The sequence below is a fragment of the Chenopodium quinoa genome, unplaced genomic scaffold (genome assembly GCF_001683475.1).
Source record: "Chenopodium quinoa cultivar QQ74 unplaced genomic scaffold, ASM168347v1, whole genome shotgun sequence".
NCBI classification, from domain to species: Eukaryota; Viridiplantae; Streptophyta; class Magnoliopsida; order Caryophyllales; family Amaranthaceae; genus Chenopodium; species Chenopodium quinoa.
Genome location: NW_018744284.1, coordinates 1,132,501 through 1,147,638, shown reverse-complemented (window position 1 = coordinate 1,147,638; position 15,138 = coordinate 1,132,501). Strand labels below are relative to the sequence as shown.

The 15,138-nt window shown below is 39.0% G+C and overlaps 2 protein-coding genes across 2 annotated transcripts; one reads left to right on the top strand and one right to left on the bottom strand.

Annotated features, from left to right (window-relative positions):
- Nucleotides 1-373: 373 nt before the first annotated feature.
- LOC110694960 (serine/threonine-protein phosphatase 7 long form homolog) lies at nt 374-3,162 on the bottom strand. Its single transcript, XM_021872146.1, has 5 exons — nt 2,937-3,162; nt 2,048-2,145; nt 1,718-1,969; nt 1,311-1,627; nt 374-1,229 (listed from the first exon to the last, which is right to left on the bottom strand). The coding sequence occupies exons 2-4, from the start codon at nt 2,138-2,140 to the stop codon at nt 1,442-1,444; spliced, it is 531 nt and encodes a 176-aa protein (XP_021727838.1). The 5' UTR covers nt 2,141-2,145; nt 2,937-3,162; the 3' UTR covers nt 374-1,229; nt 1,311-1,441.
- Nucleotides 3,163-8,232: 5,070 nt separating this feature from the next.
- LOC110694961 (probable glutathione peroxidase 5) lies at nt 8,233-11,677 on the top strand. The gene is made up of 6 exons (XM_021872147.1): nt 8,233-8,444; nt 8,567-8,643; nt 8,760-8,821; nt 10,043-10,161; nt 11,111-11,281; nt 11,383-11,677. The coding sequence occupies exons 1-6, from the start codon at nt 8,391-8,393 to the stop codon at nt 11,413-11,415; spliced, it is 516 nt and encodes a 171-aa protein (XP_021727839.1). The 5' UTR covers nt 8,233-8,390; the 3' UTR covers nt 11,416-11,677.
- The last annotated feature ends 3,461 nt before the right edge of the window (nt 11,678-15,138 follow it).

Genomic DNA, 15,138 nt, shown 5'->3' with positions numbered 1-15,138 from the left:
TGTTTTGAGATTTTAAAAAATTATAGATTGCGGATCAATTTCAATTTTGGGCTTCAGAAAACCAAAAATCGAATTTCCAAACCGAATTTCTAATAAACGCCCAATTACTCTAGCCCATTTTCCTTTCATATATAAACCAAAACCCTAATCCTTTTTCCCCTCTTTTTTTTTCCAGTCTGTCACTCTTTTCTTGCGGCAACATTGCTTGTTTCTTCGAACGTTTTTCCAATTTGAGCTCTAAACGTAAACTAATGACAAAAATGGTTGCGTGGCAAAACTATTTACCAAACTAAGCTTCCAGGGTAAATCGCTGTCTCGGACAGCGTTTTACCCCTGGTTTTTTTTAAAAAAAAATTCAACTACAACTATTTTATATGTTCAACATAAAGCGCTGTCTCAGACAGCGCTTTATGCTTGAACATAAAACGCTGTCTCAAACAGCGCTTTATGCTTGAACATAAAGCGCTGTCTCAGACAGCGCTTTTCTGCTGGAAACAGCAACCAGCATCCAGGCAGAAAACAAGCTTCAGCAAACAGCTTGCATGCTGCAGTCCTCCAACAGCCACCACAACAACCAGCTCCACAGCCCTACCCCACCACCGTCGACCACCAACTCCGCCACTCCCCACCACGTACCACCACCATATTCTGGGAGTTCCGTCAACTTTAAGCACTGCAGAAAACTCGAAACAGCCCAACAACAGCCCAACCACCAAATTAACTTCAAAGCACACACGGAGTCATTCAAAAAAGATTTATTATATTAATTTCATAAGTGTTATGTACATCATTACACAAAATAACAGGGAATACAACAGATAATACTAGCCCGACTCATTTATTCGGGGTAAAGGTCCTGCCTCCTGAGTGTCGGCCCTCCGTCTGACACGTCGCCGCCTGTAATGAGTGACGGTGGTGAATGGGTCTCGGGGCGGTGGGGGAGTCAGCTGACTGGACGAGGGGTCCTCCTGGGTACCAGAGGGCGCAGTACTGTGGATGTTGTAATCCTCTGCGTGTCTGGGTGACGTAGGATCACATCCACCGCTGCTCTGGCCGAGATCGAACTGTGAGTTGCCATCATGACCGTCCCGCCGGTGGGCGAGATGAGCGTGACCATATCTCCGTAAGGTAGCGACGCCCATATCTCGCACCTGCTCGACCTGGGCTCTAGTGGGTCCGCACTCAAGGGAGACTGATAGCGCATCAACCATCGCCACCATATCCGCCGCCTGCAGTAATCATCGATCAGTCAGATCTATGGCATACAAATATGGAAATTGTTGAAAAGGAGTAGAAAAATAATAACTCACATATCCGCTAATGATGTCATATGCTGGATGGTAATGTGTGGATGGTGGTGCGTAGCTGGGGTTGATGAAGCGTCGTGTGATACGCCTGTACCACACCATGTACGGATCGTCGGGATCCATAGCCCCCTGCATTAGATCACCTCCAACGATGAACTCCAACCGTTGCTCCCATAGCTGAAGGAAACGCCAATGCTCCAGCGCCCAGCTGGTCTCCCCCTTTCCCCGACGATCAATGCCGTGAAGCTGTACACTAGTGTCACACCCCTGTGGGATAGTCTGCCTGGTCTGCCTACATGGATATGCTCCCAAGCCCAGAACTGGCACACAGAGACACAAAACTAGCTTCAGTATGAAATATGTAAGTGCGTGGTGAAATAGTTTTTTTGGTACAGAAATAAGTGAGGTACCTGGAGGAAAATCAGGGGACCTCGTAACGTAACGGTCGTCTCACCAACAGGTAGGTGGAAGGAGTGCGTCTCCTGTCTCCACCTCTCCGCGAGCGCAGTGACAAGCGCTCGATCGATCTCCCTATACGCCATACGGTGAAAACCACCTAAACCGACAAACTCGACGTACGCCAAAACGCGAGGATCGATTTCCCACCCCACCATGAACCTGGTGGTGTAATGCCTGCAAACGAGCTGCTTTGCCGGATCAACCTGTTAGAAAGAAATTAAGATCATATACCATATAAACTCAACAAGCTGTAGTCCATGAACAAACAAATGCAATATTACCGTCTGATCCCATACGGCAACGCTGCGGTGTGTGCCCTGTAGTGTAAGCACAGAAGGGTCAACGGGTCCAGGCGTACGATCTTCACCGTCCATCGTATCTGTTCACATGCAATTAACCAAAATGTTAACGATCAAATGTTCCAAATGTTATTAAATCAAAATGTTCCAAATGTTATTAAATCAAAATTTTCTATTACAAAATAATTCCTCCATCTACGATTACAACGAATTTCAGTTAACAGTCATGGGTCCTCTAGTGTTAGTGGTTCCATATTTCCTCCATACTACTATGAACCTCATTCATCAAATCATTCATAGTCATGTTCGGTTCTAGTGTTAGTGGTTCCATATTTCCCCCACTATACTCGACCCGGGGTCCATCAAACAGAATTTCTCCTCCCCACCGGCATAACAAAACTACATTTTGTGACGCCATATTCTACATAACCAAAACACATTTTAGGATTATCGAAATCTAGAGCGAGGTAAATTATCAACACTGAAATAAGACTCTTCTCACCTATAACAACTTCACTTTCAACAACTTCACCAATTTCAACAATTTCATGAACAATTTGAATTATTTCAACAATTTCAACCTAAACTATTTCAATAATTTCAACAATTTCATCTCTTCTCACCAATTTCAACCATTAACAACTTCAACATTTTCACCATCATCAACTTCACCAATGTCATGAACAATTTCAATAACAATGTACCACATCACCATCAATAATTATCAACAATGTACCACATTTTCATTAATAATTAGCAACAATTACATGCAATTGACATGAATTAACAACAAGTAAGAGCAATTACATACAATTCACAATAATTAACCACAATAACTATGCAATTACACTAAATTCAGTTTAGGGCTAACCACGAAATTGAGTGAGTGAGTGTGAGAGGGAGGAGGGCAGCAGCAAGGTGGCGGCAGCAGCGGTGGCGCAAGGGTGGGCGGCGGCGGCAATGCGGGTGTTTGAGTACGGTCGTGGTTTAGTGTGAGAGGGAGGAGGGAAAGCGTTGAGGTTGAGGTTGAGTTCTTGCGCATTCTGCTGAAGTGAACATGCTGATATATGGCCATGAAACGCTGTCCCGGACAGCGTTTCATTAAAAAAAAAAAAACAGGGCATAAAACGCTGTCTCGGACAGCGTTTTACCCATTGAATTTTTTTTAAAAAAAACCCAAGGATAAAACGCTGTCCGAGACAGCGTTTTATGCCCTACTGAATTTAAAAAAATACAGAAGGTAAAACGCTGTCTGGGACAGCGTTTACCAGTTGAATTTTTTTTTAAAAAAAAAACCAGGGGTAAAACGCTGTCCGAGACAGCGATTTACCCTGGAAGCTTAGTTTGGTAAATAGTTTTGCCACGCAACCATTTTTGTCAATAGTTTACGTTTAGAGCTCAAATTGGAAAAACGTTCTGTTTCTTCTCTTTCCTCACTAAGTCACTGCCTTGTGACCACCGCCACCACTCAACCTCTCACTCTTCTCCGATCCAATGGTCCCGCGCTCTTCTCTGCCGTTCCCTCACCACCGCTCCCTTTCTCACCCTCAGTCAGTTAGTCTTCTCTGACGGTCCCCACCACTACTCGCCGTCCGCTCCCTTTCTCATTCTTTAATTTGTTTTTAATTATAATCTGGACGCTAAGCTAGTGTATGGATTTCTTGTTAGGTTTTGATTTTGCTTGAATTTAGAACGGTGGTGTATGGATTTACTTGGTAGGTTTTGATTTTGCTTGAATTTCAAATGGTGGTGTATAAGTTTGCTTGTTTGGTTTTGATTTTGCTTTAATTTCGAATGGCGGTGTATGGATTTGCTTGTTTGGTTTTGATTTTGCTTTAATTTTGAACGGGGGTGTATGGATTTTCTTGTTTGGATTTGATTTTTCTTGAATCTCGAACGGTGGTGTATGGATTTGCTTGTTTGGTTTTGATTTTGCTTGAATATCGGTTCAGTTTGGATTCACTTTCCAAAACCGAATTATTTCGATTTGGATTGGATTGAATTCAAATTCGGTTTGGATTTGGTTTCAAAAATTCAAAACCCAATTAATTCGGTTTAGATTTGGTTGGTGTAAAATCCAAATCGAATACCGAACTTTCACCCCTATCTCTAGCAAGTAGAATCACCCTTACAAAGTCTACTGTCACTTTTCTTGCTAACTACTCAATGCAGTATGTAAAAACTCCACCTCAATATGTGATACCATTGACAAAAAAGCACGGAGATTTCTTTTATTTTGGGATACTTTACAGCTGCCAAGAAACAAGGGTGGGCTGGGTATTAGGTCTGCTTGCCAATCGAACTCGACTTTCCTCACGAAGTTGGGATGAAGGGTGCTATCTGAACCAACTTCCTTGTGGTCATGTGTTCTCATATCTAAATACTGTCGGGGTCGTTGTGACATTGATATGTTCACCACAACATCAAGTATGATCCCAAAACACCCTAAATGGGATCTTGCGTGGACTACTATGGTTCAACAAAGGGCGCGAGTAGTTCTCTGGTTGGTGCTGCATAATCGAGTTCTATGCAACACTAACAGGCTCAAACGAGGCCTAACAGATGATCCAAGATGCATTAGATGCGATGGGAATGCTGATGAATCTAAATTGCACACTCTAAGGGATTGCCCTGCTGCTACAACAGTATGGAAGAGTGTTGGAGCCATTGCCAACTATCCTTCCTTCTAGACTGGTAACCTGGAGCAGTAGGTAACACGCAACCTAAAGGCTAATGGATTAATGTATTCTGACAAATGGCCTACTTGCTTTGCTCTTACATTGTGGTGGAAGTGGAGATGGAGAAATTCTACAATTTTTGGTAGAGAGAATGACATACCTTTGTATACAGTTGAGTTTATTAGTAGCCAAGTTGAGGATGTTTGGAATGCCTTTCACAATCCTAAACATATCAGCATTACTGTCACTAGGGATAATCAGCAACCTAGAAGAAAAATTTTTGTTAGATGGCAAGTACCCCCACTGACTGGACAGTGTTGAACTCAGATGGAGCTGCTAAAAGCACCTCAGGTGCATTTTTGGAGGATTTGCTACCAACTTTGGGGTCTGTATAGCATACAAAGCAGAGCTTCTAGCTGCTGAATTCGGGCTTGAACTAGCTATGAGAAAGAAAATAAACAAGCTCGTTCTACACATGGATAACCAAGCTTGTATTGAAGCATTGAAGAATCCAAAATCCAAGGAGGAGAATTGTCTAGAACTACCCGCAAGATAGGCCCATTTGTGAACAACTACCCATTATTTTTTTTTTGTTTACAACTACTCGCAAGTTTGAAAAAGTTTGGGTAGCACTACCCATTAACGTTTTCCATCCAAAAAACCGTTAGTGGGTCCCACATTGTACAAGTGTCATTTTTTTATTGGATAAAAAAAAAGAAAAAAAATCAGAAAAAAACCACTACCGGCAACCATGAACTGTCGCCGTCAGCCCCAAAACCCTAACCCAGCCCCATCGTCAACACCCCCAGCCACCGAAAAACCCACCGGAGCCGACCTCAAAGCAACCCAGCCACCGAAAAACCCACCTAACCCATCCTTGAAACACCCCAGCTATTTACACCCCAAACCCCTAATATGGTCCCGGAACCCCAGCCACACCTCCACCACCCCGAAACCCCACCCCCCTTCTCTCTCGCCGCCATTTCTCCGTTGATGCCGGCCCCCCTCCCCTTCCCCTCCTCTTCCCAAACGCATTAAAACACCATTAAAGCTCCGTTGAAGCTCACTCATGAAAGCTTGAGGAACATCATTTCTTCACCAAATTTTATTAAACTTGTACCAAAATGTTCACAATTCAACATACAATCAATTAGAGCAAACAATTTTGTGAATTGCTTCACCAAACTAAAAAAACCCCAATTCAATTTTTTTAGGGTTCTTCACAAAAATTGGTGGTGATTGGAGTTTAGGCTGGTGGTGATGGTGGTTGTTTGGTGTTGTGGGCTGTGGGTCTTCCAGTGGAGAGGGAAATGGGGTTGTTGGGTTTCGGTGGCCGGTGGGCAGTGGGGATGGGGTGGTCAGGGAAAGAGGGTGGGGTTGGGTTGGATTTTCTGATTTTTTTTTTTTATTATTTTTTTATCCAATAAATAATTGACACGTGTATAATGTGGGGCCCACCAACGGTTTTTTGGATGGAAAACGTTAATGGGTAGTGCTACCCAAACTTCTTCAAACTTGCGGGTAGTTGTAAACTAGTTGAGGGTAGTTGTTCACAAATGGGTCTATCTTGCGGGTAGTTCTAGAAATTTTCCCTTTGAATAATTGTCGTTTTCTTTTAAGTTTGTCCAAGCGGTCAGTTCGTATAGTTCATTGTTATTGTGAGGGAAATAAAGTAGTTGATAAATTAGCTAATCTAGGAGTCATCAAAAGGGAAACGGTTGTTTATTTCGATGTTGCACCACCGAAAATTACCTCCCTTCTCCGTGAGGATATCATAGGAGTGGCCTTGCCACGTTTAGTTGCTTGGTGAAAAATGCTTACTCCTTTTTTTGTAATAGGAAAAAAACCATTGATTTCAATATATATGCAAAATACTAGTAGAGGTGCCAAAAACCAACCCGACCCACAAAAAAAAAACAAAAGTAAATAAAAATTTGTTTCGAACTCTAATCGACCTAATTTGACCCAAGAATGAAATTCAAGACCCAAACCCAATCTCTAACTGACCTGAACTCAACTTAAATTTGGTCCGATCTAAACTTTACTAGACACCAATTTGATTTGACCTAAACTCAACCTGCCATTGATTTGACCTGAATTGAACTCAAACCGACGCCAATTTGACCCGAATTGAAGTCAACCCACCTCGACATTGACCTAAACAAAAGAAGTTATGGAAGACATAAAGCACAACCAACAAGTTAAATATTGTTGTTTAATTTTTCAAACTCTTTGAAGCGCCAAAAGAAGAAGTTGGTGACAAGTGTCACTAAAAAGTGAAAAGTAACTGCAATGCATAATTGCAATCTAAAATCTCTATATAAGATGTAAGAGACATTAGAATCAGGGACATTGAATTAAATAATCAACACTGAAATTTACAATTCTTTAAGCTTCATAGTTCTTAGTTCTTTAGCACTTTAGGTTTAGTAACCCAGATTAGTTTGGTGTTAGCAACACCATTAGTATGATATAATCTCTTAAAGCAGTTGCCCATTTTTGATTGTGATTAATCATGGAGGTAACTTTTCCTTCTTGCATCTAATTCAATCGTAAGCCTGTTGATACCCTAAAATTTCCAACATACTTGTATTTGTGTTCTCATTTAAATGATAATTAATCTTTGTAATTTTGGTAATCATATATTGCTCGTAAACTAGCAACTAGCGTCCCTAACTTAATGATCGGTATTTTTTAAGGACACACTCCTAAATTACTCTTGCCCTTCGTAGGGTTATATTGACTTGCTTACATTTTTACACCCACACAACCCCTTTAATCTTTCCCTCCAATTCACATTATCATTCCACTTTAACTTCAAAAAATTTACAATATTGCCAGTTTCTAGAAACAGAATGCTCCTACGCGTGTTAGGGTAGGGTATTAAGATGTCCTAAATCTACGTCCAATTATTGTCCAAAAGTCAGAGAGCTTCGCCTTGTAAAGGTATGTCCGAGGGCTCCGCCTTGATTTCCGAGGGCTCCGCCTGCAAAACAGAGAAGGTTAGCTGCCCCGGGGTGTGACCCGGGAAAGCCCCTCCGATGCTTAAGTCAGCGAATGTACTTTTTAAAGAGAGAAAGTAGAGAGAGAAGGATAGAGGATTAGAAAAAGTTGCCGTTAATAATGATTGGAGAGCTATTTATAATTGTACTTTTAGGTGGAAAAGTTGTACTTAGTGAAGGGTAAATCCGTACTTTGTAATGATTAATGATGAGCTAAAACATGAAGGGATATTTCCGTCATTTCAGCTCACTGTACTTAGGACAATGGAAAATAGACTAGGCCCAAACATTGCCATTCTATACATTAGCAAATCTCACACATTGTGTCTGTTCATTAGACTTCCAAGTTGGGAGCTTGGTATTTCAAAAAAAAAAAAAAAAAAAAAAACATTATTAATTAATGCCTTTCTACCAAATAATAATGAAAATGCCCCTATCTTGGAGGCCCACCCAATACCATATTGTGTAAATAAATCAGTGTTTGCCGCGTTTCTTATGGCAGCTAACAACCTACACACACAAACACAATCATCTTCATCTACTCAATCTTCAGTCGGTCTTAGTTTCAGATAAAAGAGACTTTTAATTTTTTTTTTTTTTTTTTTTTTTTTTTTTTTTTTTGATTTTATTTCATTTTCTACTCAAATGGGTGCTGTTGAATCAGTCCCACAACAATCCATCCATGAATTTACTGTCAAGGTATTTGAAATTTTGTGTGATTTTTTTTTTTGGGGTGATTTATATGAAAAATTGTATAATCCCACTTGAAAAATCCAAAATTAGGATGTGGGTATTTATTATAATCTGGGTTGTGTGAACAGGATAATAGGGGGAAGGATGTTGATCTAAGTATGTATAAAGGGAAGGTTCTTTTGGTTGTCAACGTTGCTTCAAAATGGTAATCCTACTTTACATTAATTTAAATTGGTTTGTTGATTTTTGATTTTATTATATTTTGGTTGTTTATAGTGTAAGAATTTGTGTTTTTGTTGTTGTTGTTGTTGGTATATGCAGTGGGTTTACCAATGTAAATTATACCCAGTTGACAGAATTGTACCAGAAATACAGGGATAATGGTAAGATTTTGGCCTTTTTTTCTTAGTTATGTATTACAATATGATAGAATTGTAAGTGTATTTGTTGATTTATTTGTGTAGTTAGAACTACAATTAGTGAAATTAGTTTGAGAAATTGAGAAAATGACCAAATTTAGAAAACATTTTACTGTGTGAGCTGTGATGGTTCTGGGAGGAGAGAGGAAAAGTGGAAAGATTTGAGAAAAAGATTGGGGGTTAATTAGTTGTGTATGAGATATTATGATGATTCTATTGGCGATACAATTTGCGAGATGGTAGAAGGCTTCAGTAGATGGCTCTATATATGAATCCATGGTTTTTGGAAATGGGATGGGAATAATGACCAAATAATTATGTTGGTAGACTTGTTTACTACTGGATCAATGTTAGACAACGATTTGTATCGGACGTTGGAGTCTAATAACCTTGATCATAATACCATATCCATATGTACCTTTAATAATATATTTTCTTTTCCTGTGTTGCAAATACAGTGTAAATTTTGGAGTTTTTTTTATCATTGTTTGCTGATTGATTTCTTATGGATTAGTGTTGATTCTAGGAGTATGCTGGACTCTTTTGTCTGATACACGTTATTAACTTAATTGTTTCCTTCATAACCATGGTGGTGATCCAGGAATCTTTGGAACCTGTTGCTAGAACTTAGAATTTAAAAGAACTTAAACTTTCCTGGGTTTCATCTAATCTTGGTTATTGCTTAGTCCTTTTTTTGATGAAGATTGAAATGACCGAATTTCCTAGGATGACACAGTGCATTGAATACATGTTTTGCATTATTGGATTGTCACTCTGACCATTCATAAAAATAGTCTCATTACCGAGGCATTGTCCAAAACAATTTTTCATCATTAGAAATGGAGGGCCTTATTCGTATGTATCATGTATGGTCGGTTGAAGGGGATGTCTGAAATGATAGTTGACAATTTGACATTTTAGTATCTTGGTACTCACTTTAATTCGGACTTAAGAGGAGGTCAATGCCTTCCTACATTTGAGAGCTAGGTATGTGAGTGAAGGGACATGGAAAGAGATTAGGAAAGGTAGGCGAGTGATTGTGTATCGAAATTGTTTTTAGTTTTTATTGAATCAGGTGTGCTTTATTCAGAGAAGTTATTCTTCATTTTGAGCTCTTTATACTCAACTGAAACATTTTTGTCACCCACTTTTATTGAAAAAGTTATTTTGCATATGGTATCTCAGGTTTTGAAGTCTTGGCTTTTCCTTGCAATCAATTTCTCAAGCAAGAACCTGGGACAAGTGAAGATGCTGCAAATTTTGCTTGTACCAGATTCAGTGCTGAATATCCCATTTTTCAGAAGGTAAGTTTGTGTTCTTTTTGCTGGGATTTTCATTTTTGTGAAATGTATACTTTTCCTCATTGAGCATTCCTTAGTTTATAATTAATATTGTGCAGATTAGTATTGATGTATGTGTGGCCTGTTTTATGTTAAGTAATAATATACCTTTAACACATGTCTGTTATGGATTCCTCTTGCTAAAAATTCTAAAAGGGTTATAAGAGACTTTATTTTATCTTGAATGAGGAGCATACAAGAGATGATTAATAGTAATGGGACAACAGAGATTTAGGTTTTGAGAGGAGAACTAGGTCGCTGTTATATGGTGTCTTGAAATATTTACTTGGTGGTTATATGGGTTTATTTATTTCGCCTTGAATCAAATTCGCTTTGGTAGGTCCTTATGACGATTTATGTTAGCCCACGGTGCCGACCCCAAAATCATTTTGGGACTAAGGCTTTGTCGTTGTTGTTGTTGAATCAAATTCCCTTTGGTACCTAGTCTTTAGAAGCAACAGATACTTCTAGGTATTTTTGTTCAATTATCACTTCTAGGTATTTCTTTGTACGATTTAGGGAGAAAATTGAATCTATTCTTTAGGATATTTGCACTTACAAACTAACTTGAATATCCAAAATAGCATATGACTGTATGGAGCCACCCACCTCCTTGTGTGCTGCCTGACTTAGTGGGGGAAAAAAAATTCTATTGACAGAAGATAATTATTGATCAAAGCTATTTGAACAAGGTGAAGCAAAGAAAAGGTGGGATGAGAAAAGAAAATCAAAGTAGAAATTAGGGAAACAACTAATGTCTGGTGGTATTCCTTTGAATTGCCATTAGACTAACAAGAGCTGAACTGGTTGCTGGTGGATTTGTGCATAATTATTTATCCATCTGTTTCCAGCTTTAGCAATTATACACATTTCTGCCCTTCCCAATTATTTGTATTTGAATTGGTTGTAACAGGTATGCGTCAATGGACCGAAGACAGCACCTGTGTACAAATTCATTAAAGCAAGTAAGCGTTCATCTCTTTTTGGAAATAGTGTGAAATGGAACTTTACAAAGTTCCTCGTTGGCAAGGATGGAAAAGTCATCAAACGATATGGTACAACAACTCCTCCGCTTTCCATCGAGGTACTTAAGGCTCTTCCAGTCTTCCTCATCTTTACATCTCGCACTCTCCTTGCTATATTTCCAGAAATCTGAATGTTCTTCTTTGACCTCTTGTTCTGCAGGGTGATATTAAAAAAGCATTAGGTGAGATGTGATGGGCTATAAAGGCCGAGAAGTTTTGATGTTTTATTTTTTCTTTTCTTGACCAAGATTAAATTACTATTATTTTTGTGTATAGAGAGTCTTGCTTGTTTATAAATGAAATCAGTTTCTGAAGTTAATATTAATATTCGGAGTTTCGGACAGTGTATGATTTAGTTGACGGTGTATTTCTCCCTATGTTTTTGTATTTCTTGTAATCCAGAACAAGCTTGCATCTGTTGATATTCAAACTTTGAGTTGAGGTTTTTTTTATTATCCACCCCCTCACCCTCCCTCTCCCAACCCGAGCACCGTAACACACACACACTTACACAATCCTTTGTTGAAGTAGCAATGCTGTTTAAGGCACCAAATCTCAGCTTCTGAATGGTGTTATAAGCAACACATATGTGATTAAGCGTGATGATTAGTAGGATCTTAGTTTATCTTACTCTAATACTCTTATGTTTGTTATTAGTGGAAATAGTAAAAGAGCTTCTCATTTGGGAAAAAAAGAAAGATTCATTTGGATATGTCTTTAAAATATCAACCTTTATAAATATTAATGGTTATAGCTGTGTAATGATAAACGTGAAACAACAAATGGTGCAATTATTAATTTCACAATGCTTATTGAATTGTTCTAGATAAGAATAGGGGTAGTAATTAGACTATAAGCATGTTGCCATTGCTGTTTTTCAAGCCTAGTTGGATATTTGTTGAAGGTAAGCATGCCATAAACCCTTATTAAGCGTATAATTACAAGTGAAAGCAAACCTTGGTTCAATTACTTTTAGGTAATCTATCGAAAAGAATCTTTTATGTGGTCCATTTTGTAAGAAAAGACCTTTTAACAAAAAGGTGGCAAATTAGGATCTTTTATGTGATTAAGGTTGTGAGAAGGGAGTTTAATCTGAGAGTTGACCACCGTGCTCTAATTTTAACCATCACTTGTTAGGGTTTTTTATCGACTCGAAAATTATTCTCGCATATTTAGATATATCTTGACATACAAACAAAAAAATTTCATTACGCTTCACTATTCCTCATCCAGTCTCACGTGCCATAGCTTACTCACTTATTTTCTGTTCCACAGTGTTTCCATTGCTAGAGGAGCTTCGACAATTACTCAATTTAATTTAATTTTATTTATTTTTTTTATTACTATAGCATCATCTTTACCTGAGCAAATGACCGAGAAGTGACTGTATTAGCTGATATATTGAAGAAGTATGTATGAAGGTCATTCAGGGCAAAAAGTCAATCTTGACAATGCAAAATATCATTTAGCAATTTTTTTTTATATTAAAAAAAAGGAAAATTTGCAAATTACCACCCAAAAATAGTATCAATTTCTAAATAACCACCCAATTAAAATTTTATTTTAAATTACCACTCACTAAAATAAAAAAACGCTCAGATTGCCACCCATTTAGAATTTTCGGTGGAATTTCGGTTTGTGGACCCCACTCAACGGCTAATAACAGCTATTTTTTGGTTTTTAACTCATTGTTTCCCCGATTTTTTCCCATTAAACACTTCTCCATAGTAAAACACCATCTTCTTCTTCTTCAAATTTTCCCAAAATTTCACAAAAAACGCTTTCCCTAATTGCAGAAGCATCCACAAGAACTGTAATTGGGGAAAAAATGGGGGATTAGTTAATTAGGGTTCTTGTTGCCCTTGAATTGGGGAAAATTGGGGAATTAGTTGTGTTATTTCAACAATTAGGGTACCTGTATTATTGAATTGGGAAGTGGTGGCGATTTGTGGCTCAATTGCGGGCCAAAGTTGGAACAATGGTGGCGATTTGGTGCGGTGGTGGCGATTTGGTGCGATTGGTGGCAATTTGGTGCGATTTGGTGTGTGTGGGTTAACATGGACAGTTTTGCACGAATTTGGTGGCGATTTTGTGGTGCTTGGTGGCTCAATTGCAGGCTGTAGGTGGAACAGTGGGCGGTGGTGGCGATTTGGAACGAAGGAGGCAGTGGCGGAACTAAGGGGGGGCTGGCGAACAGAATGAATGGTTTTTCAGGGGGTTGGGGGGAAGGGGAGGGGTGGTTTTCGGTGTTGCTGGAAAAGGAGATAGGTGATTTGCTAGAAAAGGTGGAGCAATGGTGGTGGTGGTGATTGGGAATAAGAAAGAAAGAAGGTAGGAAGAAGAAGAGTGAAAAATCGGGGAGAGAGAGTGAGAAATCCGTAAAATAGAAGAAAAAAAAGGAAAAAAATAAAAAAAGTGGGGCCCACAGACGGAAATTCCACCGGAAATTCTAAATGGGTGGCAATCTGAGCGTTTTTTTAAATTAGTGGGTGGTATTTTACAATATTTTTTTTTTGGGTGGTTATATCAAAATAGGTATATTTTGTGGGTGGTAATTTGCAAATTTTCCTAAAAAAAAATCAACCCACCCACCTACGCAACCTAGCCCAACCCTCTAGCATCCCCACCCTCCACCATTAGGCAGCCCCATCAACACCACCCTACGCCGACGCCCAACCTAGACCCCGCCAGCCCGCCGCCCCTCCCCAACACCTGTCGTCGCCCCTCCTCGTCCCTCGTAACCACCATCCTCGAAACCCCCAATTACCCTTCCTACCTAGGGATGTCAGTGGGGTGGGTCAATTAGGAGACTTGCCCCAATGGGGTGAGGATGGATCCTGGTTTGGCAGGTGGTGGGGGCGGGGATGGGGATAAAACCATACCCTCCATGGGTGATGTGTGAAACCCCGTATTTTTATATGCTTTATAAATTAATTTATTACTTTATAAACTTATTTTATTAATTAGAAAAGAATTATTCCATTTTATTTTTGATACTTAAAGGTTGAATTTAATAAAAACTCAGCAATTAATTTATTTAAATAATTTTAGAAACATTTTATTTATATTTAAACTTTGAGGCAATTATTTAATTTAAAAAGGAATTTTAGAGTCAACGGGATAGAAATTAAGTCAACATCCTAATTTTAGTGGGAGAAAGATTCATTAAGAGCAAATAGGGAAAGAGAGTAGGAAGGAGAGTTTTGGGGAGAGGTATAAATACCCACCTCAAGGCAAAAATCAGATATTTGCCCAAAGGTAGAGATACCTCAAGGTAAATTCTCTCTCTTTCCTCTATTTCCCCCCGGCATAAATTAGAGAAAAGAGGGGAGAAAAGTGGAAAATATGTGTTTTAGAGCTCAAATGATCCCAAAAATAGGTTAAGGAGAGGGGACTTGAGAGACATAAATGTCATGTATCAAATTCCTCCAAGTTAGAGTGATTTCTTGTCCTCAAGCTCTTTACCTCAACAAGGATAATTCAAAAAGTTAGTCCCCTCAAGGAAAAGCACATGCAAAGATACAAGAATCTTAGAGTAATAAAACTCGCGCATGAGGTATATGTTTAAGATCAACCACGATCATGACAAGCCAAGGCCTAGCTAGCCTCCTCGAAAAGTACTCAACTTTGGCCTATTCAACCAATATCACCGCGTCTCCAAGACAAAGCAAATCCCCCCTAACGGTAGCATCTCAAGACTCCTCGAAGGAGGCGGAAGAAAAATAGATAAAAGATAGTTTAAAACATTCGACATCTTAATTTTAAGTACGCTCTCCATATGCTTTTGAACCAACTCTCTCCATCGACAATGACTTCAACTACTCTTACTACCACTACACAAAATTTGAAGATTCCGACACAAAGTTAAGGCAAAGAAAAAACTAGAACTGTTTGCATTTGAAGTTAAGCAAAGATG